Here is a 24513-nt window from a genome sequence, read left to right as displayed (position 1 = left end):
GCATGCATGTCTGGAGAGCATCTTTGTGACTGAGTGAACAAGTAATTGAAATTGAGATAGAGCAAATTAGTTGTAGTATCTATTAACTTGTGAATTACTATAGATTGATATTACCATGCCAGTGCTTCTGAAATTAGTCAAAAAGCAATGAAAAAGAGGACTGCATGCTCTTTAGAAAATTCAGGTTTATTATTGTAGGAAACATTTGTCTTTTCTTTCATGAAGTCTCAGTTTTTGTTATTTTTGTGCCCCATTTTTAGGATTTATGTACAATGATCTTATAATCTAGAGAATTCAATGAATGTAGTTATTATATGATAATCACCTGTGTGATGGCTAGTGCCTGTCATGTATCAAATGTCAAACCTCTCAACATTTCCCTCGCCCTTCCCCCAAGGGGTAAGAGGGCTCTGCTTTCAGTGTTAAGGTGCCCGGCCGAGTGTAGATGGCATGGCTGACTGCCAGAATAGGTGCCCACATTTCAGTAGCCCACTGATTGCCAGCATGCAACAGCTGCTAATTCAAGAGCAGCATGACAAGATTAACGGAAGGGATGATACTTTTACCTATAAAGACTGCTGGAAACATCTTTATGGGGGGTAAGGGGAAGCCTCCTTTTTCCAAAGCTTCAGCTATACATAGGTCTGTGACCCGCAGGTGAATCATTGTGCAGCTGTGCCAGTCAGCGACTGTAATCCAGCTCACTTTGTGAGACGAAGTAACTGATAGCTGTATTACCTGTGATAAAATTACCAAGGAAAGCTTAAATTTAAGGAGACCCAGGGTTTAAACTTTGCAGTACTGAGCTGTTAAGAAAAGGTCAGTTTATGCCTCAGGCTTAAAAAATGGAATAGTTGGCTGGCAAACTTCCGTCAGTGCCAGTCAGACTTGTTCTTGAGTTTTAGGTTAGTAAAATGCAAAAGGATTTTTTTCAGTCCTGATCTCTAGAGCACAACTGCTCATGACAGTTCTGAGGTGATTTTATGCCTGTATGGTATTTAATAAAATGCTAAGACTAAGAAAAAGAGGGCGCTTTTGGAGATACCACATGTAACTTAACATGTAGCTTATCCATGTGCCGTGGATAAGTTATGTGTCCCATTGAATATATATGCTTATCTGGCTGCATTCCTGTTTTGAAGAGTATTAGATTATCTGTGGAAATGAATTTTCCAAAGGAGTCCATTACAAAGACTGGGAAAACACAGTGATTCAGACAAGGAGAGAGAGGTGTCAGAATGGTGACGAGCAGTGAGTTTAGAAATTTTATATGCAGTTTTTCCTGATGTTGGTATTTTGAGTATGCTAAAGCAAGAAAGATTGCATCATCTCTGACAATTTTCTGGTTAATTATCATTCATTTTGTACTTCTTACCAGCTGGCACTATAGTTTAAAGTGTTTTGGGGGCATTTGTTTTTTTTTATTTTATTTACAGTTTACAATAACTGATAATACTGGTACAGATACGAGCAAATTCTTGATTTTTCTTAAGGACATGTATGTGAAGCTCAGAGCTTCCAGTGAAAAATGTGTGTTTATTTCAGCTTTAACCTGAATATACCTGTAACAGCCTTCATGTTTCTTTTTTGGTGTGCTTTTATATTTTATTGTAAAGCCTATATCCTGTATTATAATAGATACAGTCACAGCAACTTCTTTATTTCCTAAATAGGATATGATCCAGTGTCTTATCACAAGGAATTTATATTCATAATGAACAAGACAAACTGGCAGAATCATTTTTTGGTACTGATATTTTAAATAATTCAAAATAGTTGTAGTTCTAAATCAGCAGTATTCTTAAGTGTAACACATATGTAAAAAACCAAAAAGTGTTCAATAATCATAAGTGCCTCGAGCTATACATTGTGGTATAGTGCCTACTGCATCGCTTACCTACTGCTAAGGGGAGAATGCTGGTTGAAGTTTTATTGCAGAAATTTTATTTCATAGATCCGTAAGACCTCTTCCCCCCATCCTCCCAATTTTATCTGATATTGATTAGATTTAGCAGAAACTGGATTTTATAAAAAAATAATGATTTAGCACATACAATTTTTAAGTGAGCTGAAATTCTGTTAGAGGGAAGCTGTTACTCTGTTTATCTACTCTTGTCTGCAGACAGTCTATTTTCTAACCTGAAGTGCCTTAAATGTTTCTAAGTCTTAAGTATTACTAGGAAGATGCACGTAATCTTCACCTATTGAGTAGTACTGTTTGGATTCCTGTAGCTTGATCTGCAGGTTGCATCCTGTTAGAGAGATGAATCATGTCCCATTTGCAGAGCAGGAATCATGTAAAGTTGTTTTGAATGGGCTGTGCTTCTAGTCAGGAAGCGTTAACTAAACAGAACCCCTGCATTGCCATACTCTGATTTTAACTGATTAATTTTTATGTTAGCGGATGTATTGACCAACCTTTTTGTGCCATCTGTCGTTGTCCCATATTCCTGCGTATATGGTATGAGGATAAATATTATCCTTGATCCAGGGGCTTTCAGCCTTCCTTCTTACTCCATGTTGCCTTTGGTATTCGCTGATATGAAAAACAGGATTTGTCCATGGATGTGGAGAAAAAAAATAAATGTTGCAGTGGTCATGGCAGCCCGCTGTGTAATTTAATTATTCAGGGATGTTGTGTTACTTTGGATTATTTCTTTGACCATCAACAGTCTAGAAATTGCTTCATCTTAAAAATAATGAGAAGCAAATTTTAGATTAGAACAGCGTATTTTGACAAGCCACATTATATATACATATGCAGCTAGTAATAAATCAATAAATTTCCATGTTCAACATGCAACACTAATATAGAAAAATAAGGGGTTTATTGTGAGTAATTATGGGAGGTTTTCACCTATCATGGGTGTAGTATTTCACTGAGGATTCCAGGAATAAAACTGCTACTTCAGTTGTACATGGAAGAAAATCTCGCAGTGCCCGTACGTGGAAGGAACTACTTACACATTTTAAATAGTACATTAATACAAAAACCAAACAAATATTAAACACTGCATTAACGTCTTGGGAAAATATGCTTATTTCTTTACAGGTATAGGTTTCAGGGAAAGAACGAGATAGCTCTTGCTGTAGGACATGTTCCTCCCTGCAGAAAACATGTGGCAAAAGCTCAGTGATCTTCTTTTCTAAAGTGAAAGCTTCTGTCTTCCTAAGCTTGAGTGCTGTCACAGTGTAATTTACTTACAGTGTGTAAGGCCTCTTACGTTGTTCTGTATACAGTGCAGTCCATCTTTATTAAGGTCATTAAAAAAACCAAAGATGGAACCATCTTCATCTAAGGCATCATTAACAGCCAGTGCAGAAAATGCGGAGCCATTTGTACTGTGTTCATATTAAAGATTATGCACGTTGTACGTAACCTTTCCTCTAGCAAAGAGTTGACATGGGTCTTGTACGTAGAGACAATGTGATATAATTACTCCTCAAAATGTTAGCTGATGTGATGTGCAGCAGTTTCCCCTTGACTTCTTGGAGGTGTTTGTACTGCTGTTAGCCCTGTCATGCTACAGATTGATGTATCCATTTGAAGTATAAACACCAGTGTCCCTCCAGGCTCTCAGGTCATCTTGTGCACACATTTATACAGAGAAAAAGAATAGATGGTTGTTACAGATGGGATCAGGGAATCTCCACAGTGAGGCATGTATTAGCCTTGGCAAGAGGTTTTGTTGGTGACAACTGAGGAAGTGTTGAGATAGTAAGTCTGTAACACAGAAAGCGTTTAGATAATGTTATCTAAATGCTTGCTGCATTGTGCAACTGTTATCTTAGTACTTCACCACTGGAAAAACACTAAAGGTAATTAATATTTATACCAAGTTTCAGTGTGTGCATCTCATACATTTAATAAAAGAAAAAAAAAATCCAACGGCATATGTGAGACAACATACTGACTTAAAAAATAAAATCGTTAAAAGCCCTGGGTAGTTCTGGAAACTGATGTTCTCTTCCCCTCCCCATGTTTGGGTTTTTTTTGGTTTGTGTGTGTTGGGGTTTTTTTTTTTGTTTGTTTGGTGTATTTTGTTTTGGGTTTTTTGTTGTGTTGTTTGTTTTTTTTTCAGGGGGGAGAAAAAGAAACAACAAAAGGAGTAATTGCCAAAGCAATATGATTTAATCTGAACCTTGCTCTTCTGTATTCCTGTTCTCTGACTTACAAAAAAATTGTGACTTTGGGCAGAAACAGCTACAGAAACACAGATTGTTTTCACACTGTAACCAGATTTCTTACAGTATCAGTTTCCCTTGTTCATGAGACAACAGTGTGTGTCATATGAAGAAAAGACATTTTGAGTCCTGCGATATGGTGAAATGGCTGCCACGCATGGTTTCAGCTGGGTCTTCGTTAGCCTTCAAACGAGCTCCTACTGCAGGGACTGCTGCAGTTCAGTGCCACAGCCCTCTCTCCAGCTGTAACACATCATGTGTTGGATGCAGCTGGGCAGCAGGTCTTCAGTTAGCAGTGGCCAACAGATGGGAGTTTACAGAGCACAGAATAGGCTCTAGTTTGCTGTTTCACATATTTGAGTGTGGGCCTGCATCTGAGGCCATAGCACAGAGAAACCAACTGTGTGAGTTTCATGCCTCGTACAGAAATGTGGTCAGCTTTGTGCTGCCTACCATTTGTTGGAAGGCTGTTGCATCCAGAAAACTGGAATTGTCTCATGTCTGGAAATGCTTTCCTTTTTGGTTTAGTTGTGGTTTCTGCAAAAACTGTTACTAATTATGCCATGTTTCTTGAATGTATATTACGAACTACTGAAGTTGTACTTCTGAATAACTAATTTTGTCTTATTTCAGCTTGAGCAGCATTCAGATTCCATCTGGTAGGCAGAGAGCATGTTATGGATTACTTGCAAGCATGAGAAATGCCACATAAATGTTTTGCCTCTCAGACTGTATCTACACTACTTATTAGAGCAGATGGGTCATGATCTCAAGAACTGGCGTGCTGTCATCCAAACCACTTTACTGTTGCGTGCTCCCTACTCGGCTTTGAGCAGTGGCAGCTAGCACTCTTCCAAGGCAATGCCCAGGAGATGTTCTGGGGATAGCACGGCCAAGGATCATTTCCAGTAAATCATTGTGGATGATGACCCCCTTTGGGGGATGAAGGGGTTTTATCATATGAACATGCTATTTTCCCTAAGGGCCAGAAAATATGTCCTGGCCTTTTTTATTTGCTGCCGTTAATGAAGTCTCAGCTCTAGGTCCTTTTCTGCTCTCTTGGTGTACATGAAGAAGGTTTTTCTGCTAACACCCCTGCCTGGCAGGTCCCTGTAGTTCCTAAATTGGATCATCATGTGTCCTAGAGAAATGTACTGGAGATATGGGCAGTGTGAGAGTGCCTAGTTTCTCTCGTTTAAGGAGAAGGCACAGGTCACTATGCATTGGAACAGAGGGTCTGACGTCTCTCAGATCAAAGCAGGCGGCCTTTCTTCTGTCTTCCCAATGCATTCTGACTGTGGCTGTTCTGGGAACTTGTTTGAATTCAGACTTCACTGAGGATATTTATTTCCAGATTATTTTTAAAAAAGTAATTTTCATACTGGGCTATTAATTTACTCTCACTGATCATAAAACGTGATTAATTGTACACCGTCAGTGGCTTTATGGACAACTCCTTATAAACTAAAGGAGAGAAATGACATTGCCAGCAGCCTGGTGGCAGGGAAAGGGAGCTCAGGCTCATCTGTAGAGAAAGAAGTACTTTAAAAATCCTCATCCTTGAAATTATTCTAAAAACAGGATGAATGTTTACAAATACAGGATTCGCAAATTTTCACCACGTTCTTCTAAGTAACCTTTAGCATCAGTATTGGCATCTGTTTCCCATTGCGTTCTCTGGGTGTGTAAGTAGGTTGCAGTGTTTGGAATGGAACCTAGCTTAGAAACTGCTGCACAGCAGCAAGTGTTTTTCAAAATATAGAAACACTTTTCAGTGAGTGATTAAAAATCATTGAAATAATAATGATAAAATTGATATCATAAAACTATTTTTAGAATATCCCTCCAATAAGGAAAAAAAATTGTGATGTTCTTTTAAGCTTTTTAGTAGATTCTTCATGGTGCCCCCCCCCCCCCCCCCCCCAGTCCCAAAGTAATTGTTGTTGGTAGTTTTTTATTACCATTTTCCTGAAGTAATTGATTTCCACATTTGTCATCCAAAATGAGGTATTTTGAAATGTTTTATGAGGTACAGTTCTACTTTGTGTGCATTTAGTACGTACATGCAAAGCTCAGTTATGAATTGTAATACGTTGGCATTTTTGTCATCGACATTATTTGTATGGAAATAATCTCTTTAAAGTTTGAATGCAGACTAGTGCAGTTTCCACTGTGTATTTATATAAACCTGCTAACAAATGGAAAAAATATCTGAATCTGTCAGATATTCTCCTTTCTCTGCTGATGTTGTGTAGTTTAAACATAGTCATGTTTTCATAATCCTCATACGATTTTTATATATAAGTAAATTTAATGTAATGTTATTTCCTTTAAGTAATTTATAGTAACTGAGGGATTGGCATTCATAAAGATTATGGGTGGTTCTGAATATTACATTGACAAGGTATTCAGTTACATTTTTAGGAACTCGGAGGTTATTTAAGGTAATGAAAATCGCACAGGAAAGATCTGAAAGACAGTTGTTGTCAGTTGCAGGTGATTTGGTGCCAAATTGAGGGTTTGATTGATGTAAATGCTCTTTATTTGAAAGTTTTTCTGTGTTATAGAGGAAAAAAGTTACCTTCAATACTTAGGAGAAGGACATAGGAAATTTCTTTTTTGGCAGCAGATTATATGACATTGCTATTTCTTTTGGGGGGCTTTTCCTTATCGATTTACTTGCTCGTAAAAGCTAGGGATCTAAACATCAAGAAAGATGACAAATAAAATCAAGGGAAATAGCATGGAATATTTGTCACTGTGTAATTGGGGAGTGTTTATTATTTGTTTTCTTTGTATTTCTATTAACGGAAGCCTTCTATTTAAACAATTACTGTAATTTTAGCATTTAAGTCTCTCTCAGTGAACATAGTAGAAATACTCCTGAAAGTATATGCTCAAGTGTTCTGCTGGTTCAAGACCACAGTGCGTTTTTCAGATCTTGGCCTTAATGCAGGTATAGATGGAAGTAACATATATTCTGTCTGTGTTCTGTATATTCTATTTTGGTAGATAATGTCCTGACTGAGACAGCCATCAGTCACCTGTAAAGGAAAGAAAGGTTTCTGAAAAGGTACCTGTAAAAAAGGGACAAGAATTCCTGCGTAGTGTGACAAGAGTACAGTTACAGATTTACATTCTTTTTAAATGTTTCTAATTTTTTATAGAATAGGATAAAAAAAATAGGTATTGCTTAAGTTTGTGTTTAAACTTGCTGAAGCAAAACTGCTGCAGTTACTACTGTCTCTGGTGGCACTGTTTGTATGCCTGGAAAAAAACAAGGAAAGGAAGAAATTAAAAAAAAACCTCAAACCCTAAATGGTAGGTAGCTGTAATAATCCATCCTGAAATATATTTCATACTAAGTTCATGGGTGCGTGGCTAAGCACTTTCATTTTATATTATGCCCAAGCCATAAATAATTTTAAATACTCCCAACTGTTTGTTTTTTGGTTTTGTTTGCTGTGTTGTTTTTTTTTTTTAATGCATTAGATGCTTCAGTCTGATTCAGATTTCTCATTTGGAACTTGTAGGGAATATGTGGCACATTGTGCTCCCCTCATAAGGATCAGGAATGTCCGGTGGCTTGCTCAGGCTGGTCACCTTGCTTTCACACTTATGCCTGAAGAGACTTTGTCCCTTCTTCCTTTTTTCTGGGTAGCAGTATAGGCTCAAAAACATGATTCCGAAGCTAATTTTGTTCCTTGCATAATTCATTAATAGGTGCAAAGTAAATGTATAATGCAGGTATTCAAAATTGGTAGTATTTGTGATTATTGTACTTGTTCTGCGCAGGTATAAATTGACAGCTCAAGGTATTCCAGCAGAATCTGTAGAGTAGGGAAAATAGTTTGGAAGCTGTTTCACAAGCCTCTCTGGGGGTTTCTGATACTTTGAATGTCAGAGAGATAAGAAAAGAGTACAGAAATGAGTGAGTTTTCAAATCTGGAGAGGTAGTAGAGTGGATTCTCAAAAGCCTGTCAGCTTCAGTTTTTGAACTGGGTTGAAATAAATTTACATAAAATAAAGCAAAAATCTGTCCGAACATGGTGCTTAACGTTTTTAGAAACTTTAGTTTCCTCTGCAGTTTATGGTTAGCTTTTTTATGGTACCTTTATTGGCACAAAGAGTGGTAGATATGTTACGAAAACTGGATGTTGATAAAACACTGTTGGAAGACTAGTGAGGACCTGAACAATTGATGTATTTTAGAGCTTTAGTCTCAAGTATGTAGGTCTTGAGGCACATTGTAGTGCTACAGCTAAGTAGTAATTAAAAGTAAAGCCTCAGTGCTCACTCTGCTTCTGAAGGCTGACTGTTTTTAGCTTGGTAAATTTTCTTCTACTTCAGTTTTATTTGGAGATCTGTCTCACATGCATTTGTAGCGAGAGTGATTTCTGCAGCCTGGTATTTAAGGAATTGTGTGAAATGTACTAAAGACAGGAGCGTCAGGAGGCTGGGATGCACATGCCTGAGTGGAATACATCAGAGTGTGGTGACGCTATTTTCTTGAAATAAAATTCTTATTTGTTACTAAAGTAAACATTTTACTCTGAATCTGCCAGAAGCTTATTAGGAATGTAGGAAGTCCCCAGGCCTTGATCTTTGTTATTTTTAGCCTTGAAAGCTGAGCTTATAGCAGTGACTGGCACCAGAGGGAGCATCAAATTCATGTAACACTTTCTTCTCTTGCAAGGCACTGTCAGACCGCCCTGGGAGGGGAACAGGAAGGAACGCTTGGTGCTGGATGTGCGCAGAGCAGCTGGGGCTTACTGGCTCAGCACAGAGTGCTTCATACCACAAGGACTTGTTAGCTGTGGTCTGAAGAAAAGGAATACCTGAGTGACTGAGATCTGTTGCTTCTTTTTCTGTAGCTGAGCATGATTTGCTTTGGATCCAGTGTCAGAAATGATCCCTTTTTCACTAATGAAGTATTTATTGCTGGTCATGAGTAGTAATACTCATTGCTATTAATCTGTCACTTTTGCAGAAAAGTAAAATAGCTCCCACTGTATTTGTAGATCTTTTTTTCCTTTAATTAGTTGTATACACTTTTATTCCGAGGCTATTTAATTTTCTGAACTTAATGATTAATTTTGGTGTTAGCTGATTCTAGGTTGAAAAAGTTAACAGCATGCATTCCCTTCCCTGCAAAAACAAATGAATCTTCTGTCTTTTAAACTCTGATTTTGACAATTTCTTATTCTCAGTGTTTATGGATAGTTGTGAATGTTGCAGAAGATCGCACGTGATTTGTTCGTGCCAGACCACTTTGCAAGAGTCTTGAAAGAGTCCCTGTGTGGTCCCAGAAGGCTATTTTTTTCTTCAGTTCAATAGAAGACAAGCAAGACTTTCACAGTGAAACACTGTAGGAAGCTTGCAGAATCAGGAGGATTTCTGTGTAATATCCCAAGACAGGAGTTGAAAATGACTACTTTACAAATAGCTTTGCTCCCTGCTTTAGAAAGGCTGACCTGCATGCTGAACTCTTTGCAGAGATTATCCCTGCTTGATCTTAGACCAGATTTATCATTTTTAAAATTTATTAAAGACCTTTTTTGTATTAAGGACTATCATCCTATTAGTAAGGAAACTAATGGGTTTTGGTTAAATAATTGGGCTTTGCTGTTATTTTTCTATTTCTTGTATGTGCCAAAATCCATTATTCTTTTTTTATTATTGTTACATGAATTGATTTGTTTTTCTTCTTGGGGCAAGATAGCTGGATAGAAATACCTGGAATACCTCCCTCCCCCTGTAAATTAATGATCAATTTACACAACACTGATGATAGTGAACTTCCTTTGCCTTGTGAAAATGGAAACCTATTGAAACCTTTTATTTCATAGAATTAAATTATTGCTACAAAGTACTTCTGAATACAAGGTGATGGCACCAAGGAAATTTACTTGTTATCTGTCATTTGAGTAACCTTTTCTTTCCAGGTTTTTCTTAGCTGACTGTTTTCTTCAGGGTTTTTTTGCGGTAATATTTGAGGGTCACAGAAGAGTAACCTGTAGTACAGGATGAAAAGTTGTTCTACATGATGTGTAGAATCATTCAGAGGTTTAGTGAGATTAAAACAGTTTCCTATTCTAGACCATCAGTGCCTTTGTTTAAAAATAGCTGACAGTAGTAGAGAAGTTGATTGACTTAAATACTAAAGTGAAATTATTATAGTTGCCTGTGTTATTTCTTTTTGGTGAAGGTAGTAAAGAGCTGTCTTAACAATACTGCTTACATTATGGCTGATCTAGTGCCAAAGCCAACAGCTCTAAAACTATGTGCAGCTATTGTATTGGACAGAAAAATTACTGCATAATTACCACTTTAGCTCTGTAAATTTTTACTTGATTAAAATGATGATGAAAAGCATGAAATGTGTTTTGTTTTCTTTTTTCCTGCAGCTTTGTGTCAAGGAATATTTAAGCAAATAGTTAGCTAGGATGGGAGGTCATTCTACGGGTAAAGTGGGAACATTTTGAATGCCATTCACATCAAATTAAGTTTAATCGTCAATGGCAAATCCATAGTTCATCTTAAACCATTGTCAACTTTTTTAAATACTCATGTGCCTTTATTTTCTTTAATGGAGATTCTCATGAGGTGTTAGACAAACAGCTTTCCTATTCCTTTTTTATTGCTTTTCAGATAGAACACAATACAAAGTGAATTTTGAAGAATTTCTGGGGACCCCTGCTTTTTCAGCTTGAATCCTGGTTAAAATCCTATTTGTTTTAATGATCGTATTACTTGAAATAAGTAGGAAAACAAATCTTCGAGATAATTGCCAACATTGTCAAATAGTCATCTAGTGACAGGTCATTCTGTTGTATATGGTTATCAATCAGTCAGTGAACCTGTTGTATTCAGTAGCTGCAAGCATCAAAACAGGAATATGTATTTGGCCTCTAAGGCTATGGAATTGCTATCTCCTATGAGTTCATTAACATGCTAATAAATCTGTTTCTCATTTGTCTCCCCCCGCCTCCAGTGAACATTTGTCGTGTGCCTTCACATTCTTTCTTCATGGGGAAAGCAATGTGTGCACGAGTGTGGAGATTGCTCAACACCAGCCAATCTACCTGATCAATGAAGAGCATATCCATATGGCCCAGTCCTCAGCGTCACCATTCCAAGGTAAGTGAGCTGGATTTGGAGCTCTGTGTACTTCACCTCACTTCTGTGTGGTAGGGACTTTGCTCCTGGGACTGTTATCTTCAGAGGGGAATAAAGTAGGATTGAGTAACTCTTCAAATGGGTTAAATTTCTGTTCAGGAAGTTGTGGATGTAAGGGAAAATGTTAGGACTTCAACACTATATATAGCCAGCCATAAACAATACAGGAATTTTCCAGAGCTTTCTATTCATTAATGTTGCTTTTAAAGCTATGTGCATATAATAAACAAAGAAATTAATCATTTTTGTTTAAAAAGACTTACTATTAAAGAAAGTGAGCACACTGATTTGATTTTCTTACATGGTGTCCACTGGGCTACAATCTGTAACTTCTATGCTACATGAATACAAATACTAAGCTTATCTAATTCAGGAGTACTTTTCATTCATAGATTGCCCGCTGTTTTGGCTTTTAGTTTTTAAAAAAAAGAGAAAGGGGGTGTCTATGAAAATGTATCAGAAACAATGAAAAACTGGAAGTATCTGCAACTATTTATTTGTCAGTGCAAGAAATTAGAATTTTATAGAATTACGTTATTGGCTTATCAAATGCATGATGCAATTGTGGTGCAATGCTCTACATCAAAAAAATTTAAACATATTTGAGTCGCTGAATTATACTGTCTTTACTACAATCTGAAATCAGAATTTCAAAGCAATTAAAGCAAGAAGTCCTTATAAAATGAAACATACAGTAAAGAAACACCTAGAGACTTATAAAATGCCCATTTTATAGGGATGTTAATTTATAGAAGCTTTATTATTTTTGTTTCTATATATATAAAGTTTTGATAGAGACTCAGACACTTAAGTCATAGGAAGTTTTATTTCAGTGAGCTAAATCCATTACTCTCTCAAATTAAATATGACTAAAAGCAAAACTGATTCTGAATGGGAATACCTGTTGTTGAGCAACTAGTTCTCCTTGTTTGTCATGACTAGTCACCTTCATGTATCGTTATCTCTATCGTTTTTAATGCTGGGACGTCTCTGGTACTGTATGTTCCCGGTAAAAACCCTGTTGTTGAATATCTGTCCTCTGTTACTTCCACGTACGGTCATCCTTTTGCTATAGTGAGTGCTGCTTCAGTACACTTAGATTAGTTCGTTGTGAAAATTATTAAACTAAACTGCAAAAAGGTCCATTTTTAGCTCAGTAAGGATGGCTGTAAAGGAAGCTAGTGCAGTGTAACACAGCGTTGAATGTATAGCCTTACCTGACTTTGCAGTAGCTTTCCCCTGAAGACAGATCCTTAGATCGGCATGCAAATGAACTGACTCAAACTAGAGGCAGACTGGCTGGTACATAGCTGCAATATACATACTGTAGGGGCTGTTGTTTCTTACTTTACAGTTTTGGTGAGTCCTTATGGTTTAAATGGTACACTCACGGGCCAGTCATACAAGATGTCAGACCCAGCAACTCGTAAACTGATGGAGGAATGGCAGTATTTTTACCCTATGGTGCTGAAGAAAAAAGAAGGCATGAAAGAGGAAGAAGAGTTGGGATATGACAACGATTTCCCTGTGGCAGTTGAAGTCATTGTTGGTAAGTTTCAGTATTCTGCCTGAAGGTTTATTTTCCTCTGTGTGATTTTTAGGAAAAAAAAAATCTAATTAATCAGAAACAGCCATTATAATTTTCCTATCTTCTCTTGTAGCTCTCTTGACACTGGAACATCTGACTAGTTATCTTGCCTCAAGCTTCTGTACTCCCTGTATCCCACATGCTATTATTTGCAGTATCAAGCTACTTGTGTCAGCCCTGTACTTGTTACAGGGAGTTGGATGTATATTAGTATGTGAAATTCCTTAGCTCTTTCTATTTCGGGTAGTAAGTTTTGTCTAATTGACATTGAAAACAAGTTGAAGTAGCTAGGGCTGCTGAATATTATCAGGTGTATTTAAGACTTTTGGTTTTCTGTTTCTTTGTAGGTGGTGTAAGGATGGTATATCCTTCAGCCTTTGTTCTCATCTCCCAGAGTGACATCCCCATGTCACAGAGCACTGCCAATACTGGAGGCCATATAAATGTGGGACAGCAGGGGCTTGGAAGCGTGAAAGATCCTGCTAGTACCTGTGGGATGCCACTCACTCCACCCACTTCTCCAGAGCAGGCCATTATGGGTAAGTAATGAATTTAAGAGGCTGGACTCAGCCTTTTGTTTTTGCATAGCTTGTGATAAGTAAGGCTAAGTGTGTGAACAGTAGCAGATTAATGACAGGCAATAGACTGAAAGTTAGGAGAGGACTTTTCTGTGGTAGGTGAAACCCATACTTCAAACACGTCTGAAGAGGACACAATTTAAACAACACTTTGTGAATTCAGTTAAACTCTGTTTTCTATAACTGTGTGTGTTTGTGCAGCTATATCTGCACAATACCTGCGAGCCTGGATTCTGGCAGTGCTTTAGACAGATTTTGCCAGTCTTTATGAAGTGTTAGCTTTCTTGTGTTGGGATGGGAGGAGGGTGTTGAGTCATTACGGTACAAGAATACAGTGAATGTTCAAGAGTATGTAGCTGTTTTTGTAAAGAGCTAGAAACGCAGCACTTAATTAAGCATTCATTAATAAAAAATTTGCAAATGCTAGCTACTGGTTTTTGCCCAACACAGTTCGGTTTTAATTAGGGGCCATTCAAAATAAATGCATAAGCCTGTGGAACTGGTAAGAAGGAGCTGGGCCTCCCAAATGAAGTCTGACGTAGGCTTGCACGGTAGGCACACAGCAAATGGAGTGCTGCCTTATATTTGCTAGTGAGTTAATGTCTTTTGTCAGGGTAGAGTATGCCTCTTTCCAGTATTTGGATCCATAGTAGTTCAAATCTCAGAAGCCATCCAAATGCTTGATATGTGGTGTACTGAATCCTTAGTATCTTCCTTCACTGAAATGAATATGTATATCCTGTTGCTCTTCAGCCATGAAAATAAATATCTGTAACCTGTCGTCATCTGGAATACAGACAAGACCTTAAGATTAGTTGCTGTCAGTGTGGTTATGCTGTAACAAATTCAGGACTGCAATTTCAAATGAAAACTAAGGAACAGAGAGGTCAAAAATCTGTTGAGTGCAAACTTCTAAGATAATAAAGTAAAAAAAAAAAAAAAACCTGATACAGAAAAAAGAAATTCAGTGATTTAATTTTTTTCCTCAAAAAATGTTTTGAAGTCACATTTATAACTGATTATTTTTTTCTGTGTAGATTGTCTTCTGAACTTGCTCTTTGCAGACTTGCCAGTTACTAACAGAATTACAAGATAGTTGAGCTTGGAAAGGGACCTCTGGAGATTGTCTTACCCAACTCTTCTGCTCAAAGCAGGGTCAGGTAGAGGAGGTTGCTCAGAGCATTGTCCAGTCACGTTTTGAATGTCTCAAGGGACAGAGACTCCACAACCATTCTGGGCAACCTGTTCTAATGGCTGACCACTTTCACAGTAAAAAGTTCTTTCTTATGTTTAAATGGCATTTCCTGTATGTGAATTTATGCCCATCGCCTCTTATCCTTTCACCAGATACCACTAGTTATATCCTCTCTATTCTCCCTGTCAAGTATTTTTATACACTGGTAAGATTCCTCCCCCAGCTTTCTTAGCCTGTCTTTGTAACCTTTGTTAGTAATAATTTTGCAAGTACTGCCATGTTTTATGCTTTGCAAATGTCTGTTATTTGGAATTGGAGTTCTCAGATCACAGAAGATTCCTTGACTTGACTCAAATTTGCAAAATCATTAAAGACCACTCACCACTGAGCAACCTTCTGCTTGAACTTGTACTTTTTTGGAACTTGTTTGTTAGTGCTTACCAAACTATACAGAGCAATAGAAGTGTTGAAGACATGAAGTTCCTACAGGTTTCTGTGAGGCTGTGCAGCCAGTTGGAGATAATCCTTGTTGTACTCTCACTGAGGTCTAAGGAGCTACCAAGCCCACGTAGCCTTTATTAGACAGTATCGCATCAAGAGGATCAATCTTGATGCAAAGCCAAAAAAAAGTAATAATTGTTGGTTTCTTTGCCATGGAAGTGCTTGTCTGCATTCAGTTGTCCATCAACAGTGCCTGTATATGAAGACAATCAAATATTTAGTATTTACTGCTAATAATATAGGATGTGAGATTCAAATTCACTTTGAGCAGTGTTTTTCAAGGCAACTGATAGTTAAAATAAGCAAAAAGCTTATTAGTAACTAACTGAAGCAAGACAATCAACTTCTAAATAACAAATCTCTGTCAAGGTACCGATGCATATTTTAATGTGCTATTCTATTGCCTTTTAGACAATATTGTCCCTGAAACAATATCACAAGGGGAGATTTTATTTTACAATATTTGTAAATTACTAGTATCTAAAAGGTGTTTGTGTTGTCCAATCTGGAAGTCACAGTTTCTGTTTGATCTCTGCTATTGTTTGAGGCCGATACAAAATTGTATCAGAGGGGTGTTCCTCTCCAGCGAACAATAAAATGATTCCTTTGTATTATATCACACACCATTTTAAATAGAGAAATGGATCGGAAATATGTGTCACGCAATTCGGAGTCAGTAAATGGGATACATAAACTGGATTAGTTTGAAGCATGTGAATAATACTTCAGTTCTACCCCATACTAGTAAAACTGTGGCTGTAGTACCATGTCCAGTTTTGAACACTTTGTCCAAAATTGGATGGCGTCCAGGGAAGTGCAGTGTGAATGATTATAGATTTTGCAAATGGGACTTACAGGAAAAGATGGAAAGAACTGAGGTTGTTTAGTCTAGAGAAGAAAAATTTGAAGGAAGCACGGGTGTAAGAGTTTTCAGAGACATAAAAGGAGAAAAAAGAAAATCTTTTCTTTGCAACCAATATGTAATGAACCTAAACTGGAGCAAAGGAAAACTAGGTTAGACAAGAGGAAAAACTTTGTCTGAGGAAGGATAATGAAGAATTAGAGTAAATTGACTAGTGGGAAGTTACAGAATTTCCATTAGCAGAGAGATCTGGGTGGGTTATTGAGGGGTTTTGGAGGTTGGTTGGTTTGTTTTTAAAGAACAGGTTAGTCAAGTATGTTGATGCAGCTTTGAAGCAGGGGATGGACTAGATGATCTCTTCAGGTCTCTTTCAACCATATATTCCATGATTGTGTCTAAAGTATGTAATGAAACAAATTACTACTAAAACTAGTGAATGGCATTTTTCATGTGTAGAAACAACTGCACGGTAGGGATAGTGAAGTAACCTCTGGTGGGTGGCTGGTTGTATCCTCCAGTATTTATACCATTACATAACATAATTATTCATGTGTGTTCCAGTATTTTGTCAGTGATTTTCATGGATCGAAATGAGTGTCAGTGTATGAGAACAAAATGGTTTTGCCTGCTGTGAAGTTCTGTTTCATGTTATGTTGTGCATTGCTGCACTGTATAGGATAAAAATGTTAAAGAACTTTGGAAATTTTTTTTTGGTGCTCAACTGTAATGTGAAAGCTGTAGTAGCTCCTTGGTTATCCTCTCATACCTCCTGTCCTTCTCTTTCCATTAAACTTCCCCCCGCTCCCCGGAAGTTCTAACTGTCCTGCTATTGACATATGTGATGTGTATGTGTACACATTATGTTTGTTTATATACACACATTCCTCCCCAACCTCCCCCGAAGAGGACAGAATTGCTAATTTTGAAGTTTTGACCTGTTTGGTGGGTTTTTTTTATCATCTGTCAAGTTCATAGTGTTGTAGAACATTTGAAAGCCAGTGAAATAAATTGTTAGAGCCACAAACCTCAGTATGTCTGGGGATTTATGGTTTTGACTGCCTCTTTTTTTAATTAGAATTCCTTAGACAAAGAGGTCTAACTGGAGGAAAAAATAAGCATGAAGAATTGAAGAACATACAGGGTTAGGCAGCTTGTGCACAATTTTAAATTTTATATTTTGAAAGTCACCTAACAGAAATCCGTGGAATTACCTTGTTGGATGCAGTGATGTATAGCAGTGAATCCTCTCAGTGTTTCATTCTTAAGGCTTCTTAAATTGCGTCAGGCAAAAGGACGAAGTGTTCTGTACACTGATTTGACCTTGTTAAAATGCAGCATATCCTTACTTACTTTTCCATCCAGAGCAGAGCATAGTGTTTCTCAGCTTCCAGGCCAAATGAACCTAAAGCTCCCTCTACTGTTGTAGTTTGATTTTGTAAAGATGACTGCGTTAAGATTTCAGTTTATCTCCAACAAAATCGTATTTCATAGTTGAAAAAGAAACATCTGCTTATACACAAGCTGGTAAGGTTTCTGCATCACATACAGAAAGAAATGAAGTGCGGAATGTAAATCAGAGTTTTCAGGCTATTAACATGGTGAAGTAATATCTTCCCTTGTTACTCCTTTGATAATCAATCATACAGAACTACTGAGAACATCACATGCTCTGTTAATAGTATGTGCTAATGATCAAGTGTTGAACAGTTTCTGTAGTAGTATATATCTCAGCTGTAGGATTTTACCAAAGCAAGTTTTGATTCTGGTATTTCAGTCCAAGCATATTACAAAGAGCAGCACACTAAGCCATTCATTTCTTCAGTGAGGTTTTATCTTGAGTATAAAGAACTGATTCTTGCTTTGAAATAGGCCACATAAATTATTGGTTTTCTTAATAGATGCTTTATAGAACCATCCATATTATAACAAATTTAGTCTTTAAAGCAGCTCACCAAAGACTATGTAAATACAAGTTTAACATCCAGGATAATTGTGAAACAACTCTTTATCCACACTATTTCTTAGTGATTCAGTACAAGGCTGTAGGGGGCTATCTGAACTATCTCTGTTTAAGCAGCACAGTGTATTATCTCACGTGAAGTGCAGTACTTGCACGCCTATTGCACAAGTACCTGCTATAACCTGGTGCCATCTTTGTTACCCGAAAGGCAGGTGTTGCTTTGAAATGTACTTTAGTCAGTCTTTTGTAATGATGTTTAAGCATTTTCTAGTGAATGTGAAGATCTATGTACTCAGCGGCCTGGTAAGAGGGAAAGTCTTTTCAATAAAAAGTATCAAATGTGAATATTAAGAACAGCTATAACATTAATGCTTAATTTGTGTTGCAGGAGAAAGTGGATGCTCTCAGAGCAGTATCAGCCATTCAGCTGTACAGGAGGGGACAGTCAGTGTGCACAGTCCAAAGAAATCAGGCAAGATTACTCCAAAATTTCACAATCATATGGTTCACCGTGTCTGGAAGGAATGCATTCTCAACAGGTCACAGTCCAAGTAAGGCAGCAGTCCTGATGGCTTTGTTTATTAATATTGCATAATATATAGTTAAAATTGAAATATTTTTGCCTCAGATAATGTGATTCCTCACAGAGTTCTTTTGCCGTTAATCAAAGCTAATGATGCAGAACAGTGTTATCAAAGCAAATTTGTTACTGTGTTCAGCTGAAAACTAACACTTAACATCGTATTTGCAGTTGTGTATCTTAATTGGGACAGTCTTTGAGGTTACAAATCTATAATATGTGCCTTCAGCTAGATGCTTTCAGATTTATTGATTGCAGTTTCTCGCTCCATTTGTAGTTACTAGACAGAAAGCTGGGTGACTGAAGAACCCAATATCAAAGTAATTACCAAAGAGTGTATATTTGATATTTAGAACTCTCAGGGTAATATTTGTAAAGCATTACATTGTGTGTGTTGGATTAAAATTCCGATCGACAAGGATATGGTAAATTCATGATGTTAGTATCATAGGCCTGTATTATTGGAGATTTAAAGTATATCGATGGCATGGTGTGCCCTGAAATCTTTATTTTTCACTATTTCCATGCAATTTTCTCATTGAACGTCAGAAGAATTTCCAGATTCTGTTTAAATTGCTTGTCCCCTTCCTTCTTGTGCTCAAAGTCCAGACGGAGCTATCTGATATAGAGCCAGTACCATCCCCCAACATAAATCAAACTATAAGTTTTAAGGAGTAGTAGAGGGAACTACTGTTAAATGTAGAATTCTATTTCAAAGATGAAGTAGAAGGAAGTAATTTATTAGAATGAAGTAATTTATTTGAGGGGAACATAAGTGAATTTATGCATATGCATTTTAAAATTTCCGTTTTGCAGAAGGTGATAACTACTAAAATAATTTTATGTTCTTCAGGAGGAATCAAATTACAGCTGCAAATTTGGAAGAGGAAGTTCCTAACAATACTGTTTCTTGGGAGTTTGTGGATCCAGTCCAAAGAGTCAGTTGTTCTTGTTCCAGGTGAGCTTTGAAGAGAGTAAGCATGTATCATATTGGAAGAGCCGTGCTTAATTCAGAGGTACTCTTAAAAAAGGGAGTAACGTTTTAGCTGGGAGAAGAGGAAACTAATATCAAAACTGTGATCATCACTTATATTCAGGTGATTAATATTCATCTTGTATCGTTGTCATTTGCAGTAGTCAACTTGAGTGGAAAAAATGATCCTAGACTAGAGAATGGGGGCCAGAATCACTCAAACATTTCTCGTTCATAATGAGCTCATCCTTCAGGCTTTTCAGAGATGTGAGCTTTAAAGTTCAGAGTGGCAAGACTCATGATGAAGAGGGGCAGAAGCTGCCTAAGTTTCCAAACATCCTGATTGAGGAATAGTGCAACTGTCCCTGTTTGGAGGAAGAGGGCAAATATTCCTAAGAATCTCTCTACTCCTTGTACCTCCAGTCGATCTGCCGTGACTCATTGGACACCAAAAAACACCCAAGAGAATATAAAACCTTTACAGCATGGTCATCCACTGTCAACTGGTTAAAAAGAAATCAGAGTTCACTTTACACAAACACTTTAAGAGTTTATTAAATTATCTGTCATTGATGTATGCTTAAAGTTCCAGTACTGCTCACTCAGGAAAGGCAAACTAGGCACCACCAGTTCTGCTTAACCATTCTTAAAACTGTCAGAGAGATGTTACAGTGCTAGAAAAAAAACAGTTTCTAGTGAAATATGCTGTGAAACTGCTTCTGCTGAGATTTTTAATTCCTAAGGTCATTATCTACGTACAAGATTGATAAAGGGTTTTTATGACCTAAAGAAGTTATTCCTTAAGTATGCACAGATGTAAATGTCATTTGTATGATCAAACTGAAATGCTGATCATGTTATACTAATCGCTTTGGGTTTGGCTTTTTTTTTTTTCTGTCGTCATCCACCCCAGTGCCTGCCCACCCTGCAAGTGGTCTTTGCCAAAATAACAGTCTATGCAACAGCCAGTGATGTGGCTAAAATAATTCTCTGCTTTTTGTCTGAGCTGTTTTTCTTTTTTCTTCTTTATTTTTCTTTTATCAGTCAGGCAAACTGGAGAATAATGCTGTCATTAATAATAGTAAAATGAATATATTGTCTAACCAAACTCTTAAATGTGTTACCTGCCACCGCAGTCTCTGCAGAGCTTTCTGTATAGATTTGGCTGTACAGGGAAATCGAGGAATGTAGGGTTCTCACAGTCTCTGAAGGGTTGTTGATTAGAAAGTTCCATTGTCCAGAATTGAATGAAGCAAAATTGTGTCCTTGTACCTTTTCTGTTTGACTTCTTGTGAAGCCAGTTCTTTGTGTATTTAGAAGAGACGAAGGGATGCAGAGGAATTGTGCGTCATATGGGGGGCAGAGTCTTCAACCTGGAGAGTGTGCTGTATCCAGAGTGAAAGTGTTGCTCCTCTGCAGCTCTTTACCCTTCATTATATGTTCCTTGTATGTGTATACTCAAGAATATGGGACAGATACATGTTTTGTCAGGATACCAGGTGTTTCCTATGGAAAACTGCTGTCCAGCTTCGCCTGGGACATCATCAGTAAACAATGGAAACCTGATTCTATGGATAAGTTCAGCTGCATCTGCAAATTCAGTCTTTTCGTGCCTCCAGTGGTAACTACCTCAGGCTGGAATTAGTAAACACAGCAACTGGGAAATTAAAACATTATCCTTGAAATGAAGGCAGTACCTGATTTCAAAGAGCCATAAATGTTTTTGCTGTAGCTGCAGCAATTGGATGGCTGCTGTCATATAGATACTGGTTTAGTCATTACTGTGCCCATTCTATGTATTGTATAAACGAGCGTATAAATGTCAAGATAAGATCTTAAATATGGAGTCTTAAAGAATCGTCTGGTACTCGGCATGAAATTCAATCCTCCATAGACCGAACTTTGTGTGTTGAAAAACAGAATGTGTAAAATAATTTTCTGCGGTCAGTTAAAATACGGTGAATGATGGAGAATTAAGTCAATGAAATGTTACAAGAACATGCTTAAGGCAAATCTTCAGTTACTAGGGCATTAGCTCCACATTATGGGTGATTGCAGCTAAAGACCATCTGCTGTAGCAGAGAATTTGCAACATGTTCTGATAACAGCAAAGCCCACAGAGAAAGCCTGGATGATACCACACAGCGTCGATGGTTACAGGGAAAAGATGTAGCAAGTACACAAAGTTGTAGTTGTACCATTTGACAGCCACTGCGTACTGTAAAACTTGGATGTTTTCATAGCTAGGTCATAAAAAGCAGAACTGGTAGGTCTCTTGTGATAACATACTTTATCTTTGTGAGTAAAAAGCATATTACATGTTTTGAAATGTTTTGTTGCTGTCCTAGATATTTTTTGTTCATAAACAAAGAAAAGGACAGAGTGACTTATTTTGAAACGGGTATTTAACTTTAAACAGGTGTAAATATTAAGCACAATACATCTTTCAATTTCTGCTTAGCTTAAAAAAACCAAACAGCTAAACAAAAAACCCCAAAAAACAAGGGCCAATAAAAATATGGACAGAGTTAGATGTCCCTGTTGTAACACCCTTGGGGATCATCAGCTATATGATGAAAATACTGTTTAGCAGTACCTGAAATACTGAAATTCAGTCCTGTGCTTCCTGGTCTCAAAGGTACTGGATACAAATTGGAAAAAAACATATTAAAATATAAAGCTAGTAATAAGTTTGTATGTTATTGCATTTTTTTGTTTTGAATATTTTAACATATTTATTAATGCTTTCTTCATCAGTCAGTAGTTGCTTTTTTTTTTTTTTTTTTGTTTTTTGTTTTGTTTTGGGGCTAAAGTTGTACTTATTTTTCCTTACCTGATAAGGAGGAGGCAACTGCTGTGAAAGCATTCTGCCTTTCGTGAACGTAACTAAAACAGGTCTGATCTGTATCTTTGGTAACAGATGCTCAAGAGCGTGTGAGAGTAGTGGTGTAGTTCCACAGCAGTCGTTTTATTTGAAAGGCTATCTTTCTTTAGGGTAATGAAAACAACAGCAGCCTGGGTTTTTTTGTTATATTACCTTCCATCTGAGCAGTACTAAGCTTTTATAAACATTAAATCTTTCCTTTGAATGCTGTTTTCTGGAGACAGTCTTTTTCCATTTTATCGGGTAGAGAAACTGCAGCCAAGTTGGCTTGAACAACCTAGTCCAGATCCATGTGACCATTTCAGAATCTGTTAAATGATGAGGAATAGGCATAAGATTTCTTAATGCTGTTCTTTGGGTGTGGTGGGTTTTTTTGGTTTTTTTCCCCCATTTGATCAGATAACTGTGTAAACCATGCAGTGACTTGTTTCTGCCTCTGCTTTCAGGCACAAGGTTTTCAAACAGCGTTGTGCTGCTGGCTCCAGCCGTCCCCCAACGATAAATCAGCCAGGATTCAGCGTGGGAACATCATCATCTTCATCATTGCCACCTCCCGCCTCTTCAAAGCACAAAACAACAGAGAGACAGGAAAAAGGAGATAAACTGCAAAAGAGGCCTATGATGCCATTTCACCATCGGCCCTCTGTGACTGAAGAGCTATGCATGGAGCAGGACACATCAGGGCAGAAACTGGGATTAGCAGGAATGGAGCCCTCTTTAGAAGTCTCTAATTCCAGAAAATATGAGAAGGCGCTATCTATACCTGCTAGAAACCCGAGCAAGCAAATGAATATGAATCCTATGGATTCACCCCATTCCCCTACTTCCCCTCTGCCTCCCACACTTAGCCCGCAGCCCAGAGGCCAGGAAGCAGAGAATCTGGACGCGCCTTCCGTACCTGTAAACCCAGCACTCTACGGCAGTGGGCTGGAGCTTCAGCCCTTGCCCAGCTTAGATGATAGGACGGTCCTTGTTGGACAGAGGTTACCTCTGATGGCAGAGGTCAGTGAGACAGCATTATACTGTGGGATAATTCAGAACAATGAGTCACTAGATATGTGGAGGACCTATAGTGTCCCATCTAGTGACGATCCAGAGTTCAGGCCACCAGATCTTCCGTGTGAAAGATATGATGCCAAGATGGAAATAAACTCTGACAGCACTGCACTGAAAAGGTAAGAGTGCAAACTGATCTGAGTGGGGACTTCATTAAATTTTAAGCGTGACCAAACTCTATTTACAGTTGAAACTGGAACAAGTAGGAGGCTTCACTGTAGCATCAAAATTATGTAAGTTGGAGATAATGTTAAATGCTTAAATAGAAATGTGCTATTTTTTTCATATCTGGCTTTATAGAGCTGTTAAATCTTTTCGTAGCGTGTATCACAGTAAGTTGGGCAAATGTATGAGTTTTATTAAGCTTATGTCTTTTGATCATTTAAAAAAAAGAAAAGCTGTGTTTAGTTATGCAACCTTCTGACTACATAAATGCTTGGCTTTGAGTGAAATTCTGTTTATGACACTAAGAGGCACTGCAGTGTGGTTTGTCCAATTGTGTGGGTTTAAAATTACGCTGTACTGTGCTTTCTGCAAGTAGGAGCTGACACTATATTATGGAAAAACACTGCTTTTTTTGTAAACCTACTATCAGATCTTTGAAACCGATAGGAGCTTTACTATTAACTTCAGTCTCTGTAGGATTGAAACGGAAAACCCTGACAGTTTTTCTGGTCTGTACACAGAAAAGGGCATACGCTAATCCCTTGTAAATGTTACTTTAGAAAAATTAGGGTTAATGTGCAGCGTCTTCCTTAGTGAAGAACATGAACTACCTAAATGTTAAGGATTTTTCAGCTCTGTCTTTTTATTTTTTTTAAAACATATTTTCTTTTATGCAAAGATAGTTAGTTAATTATTTTTAAATTTAGCATAAGAATTTGAATTCATTTTATCCTGGCCTAAAAATTACTTTTGCATTCTGACAATGCATAGAAAAGCTGTACCGAAGAGAGTAATGAATGAAAATGT

At 37.5% G+C, this 24513-nt stretch overlaps 1 protein-coding gene across 4 annotated transcripts in view; it reads left to right on the top strand.

The window, feature by feature from the left end:
* Positions 1-24513, top strand: part of MED13L (mediator complex subunit 13L) — a 202240-nt gene that overhangs the window by 134304 nt on the left and 43423 nt on the right. For all 4 annotated transcript variants that reach the window (XM_080365613.1, XM_080365611.1, XM_080365612.1 and 1 more), the window contains 6 exons: positions 11180-11325; positions 12719-12913; positions 13300-13491; positions 18437-18599; positions 19482-19586; positions 22932-23660. In XM_080365613.1, coding sequence (XP_080221739.1) covers positions 11180-11325; positions 12719-12913; positions 13300-13491; positions 18437-18599; positions 19482-19586; positions 22932-23660 — 1530 coding nt within the window. The remainder of the gene's footprint in view (positions 1-11179; positions 11326-12718; positions 12914-13299; positions 13492-18436; positions 18600-19481; positions 19587-22931; positions 23661-24513) is intronic.

Source organism: Falco punctatus (genome assembly GCF_963210335.1).
Source record: "Falco punctatus genome assembly, chromosome: 1".
In the NCBI taxonomy this organism is placed as follows: domain Eukaryota; kingdom Metazoa; phylum Chordata; class Aves; order Falconiformes; family Falconidae; genus Falco; species Falco punctatus.
The sequence above is the reverse complement of the archived record's forward strand: the minus strand, read 5'-3'. Positions and strand labels throughout refer to the sequence as shown.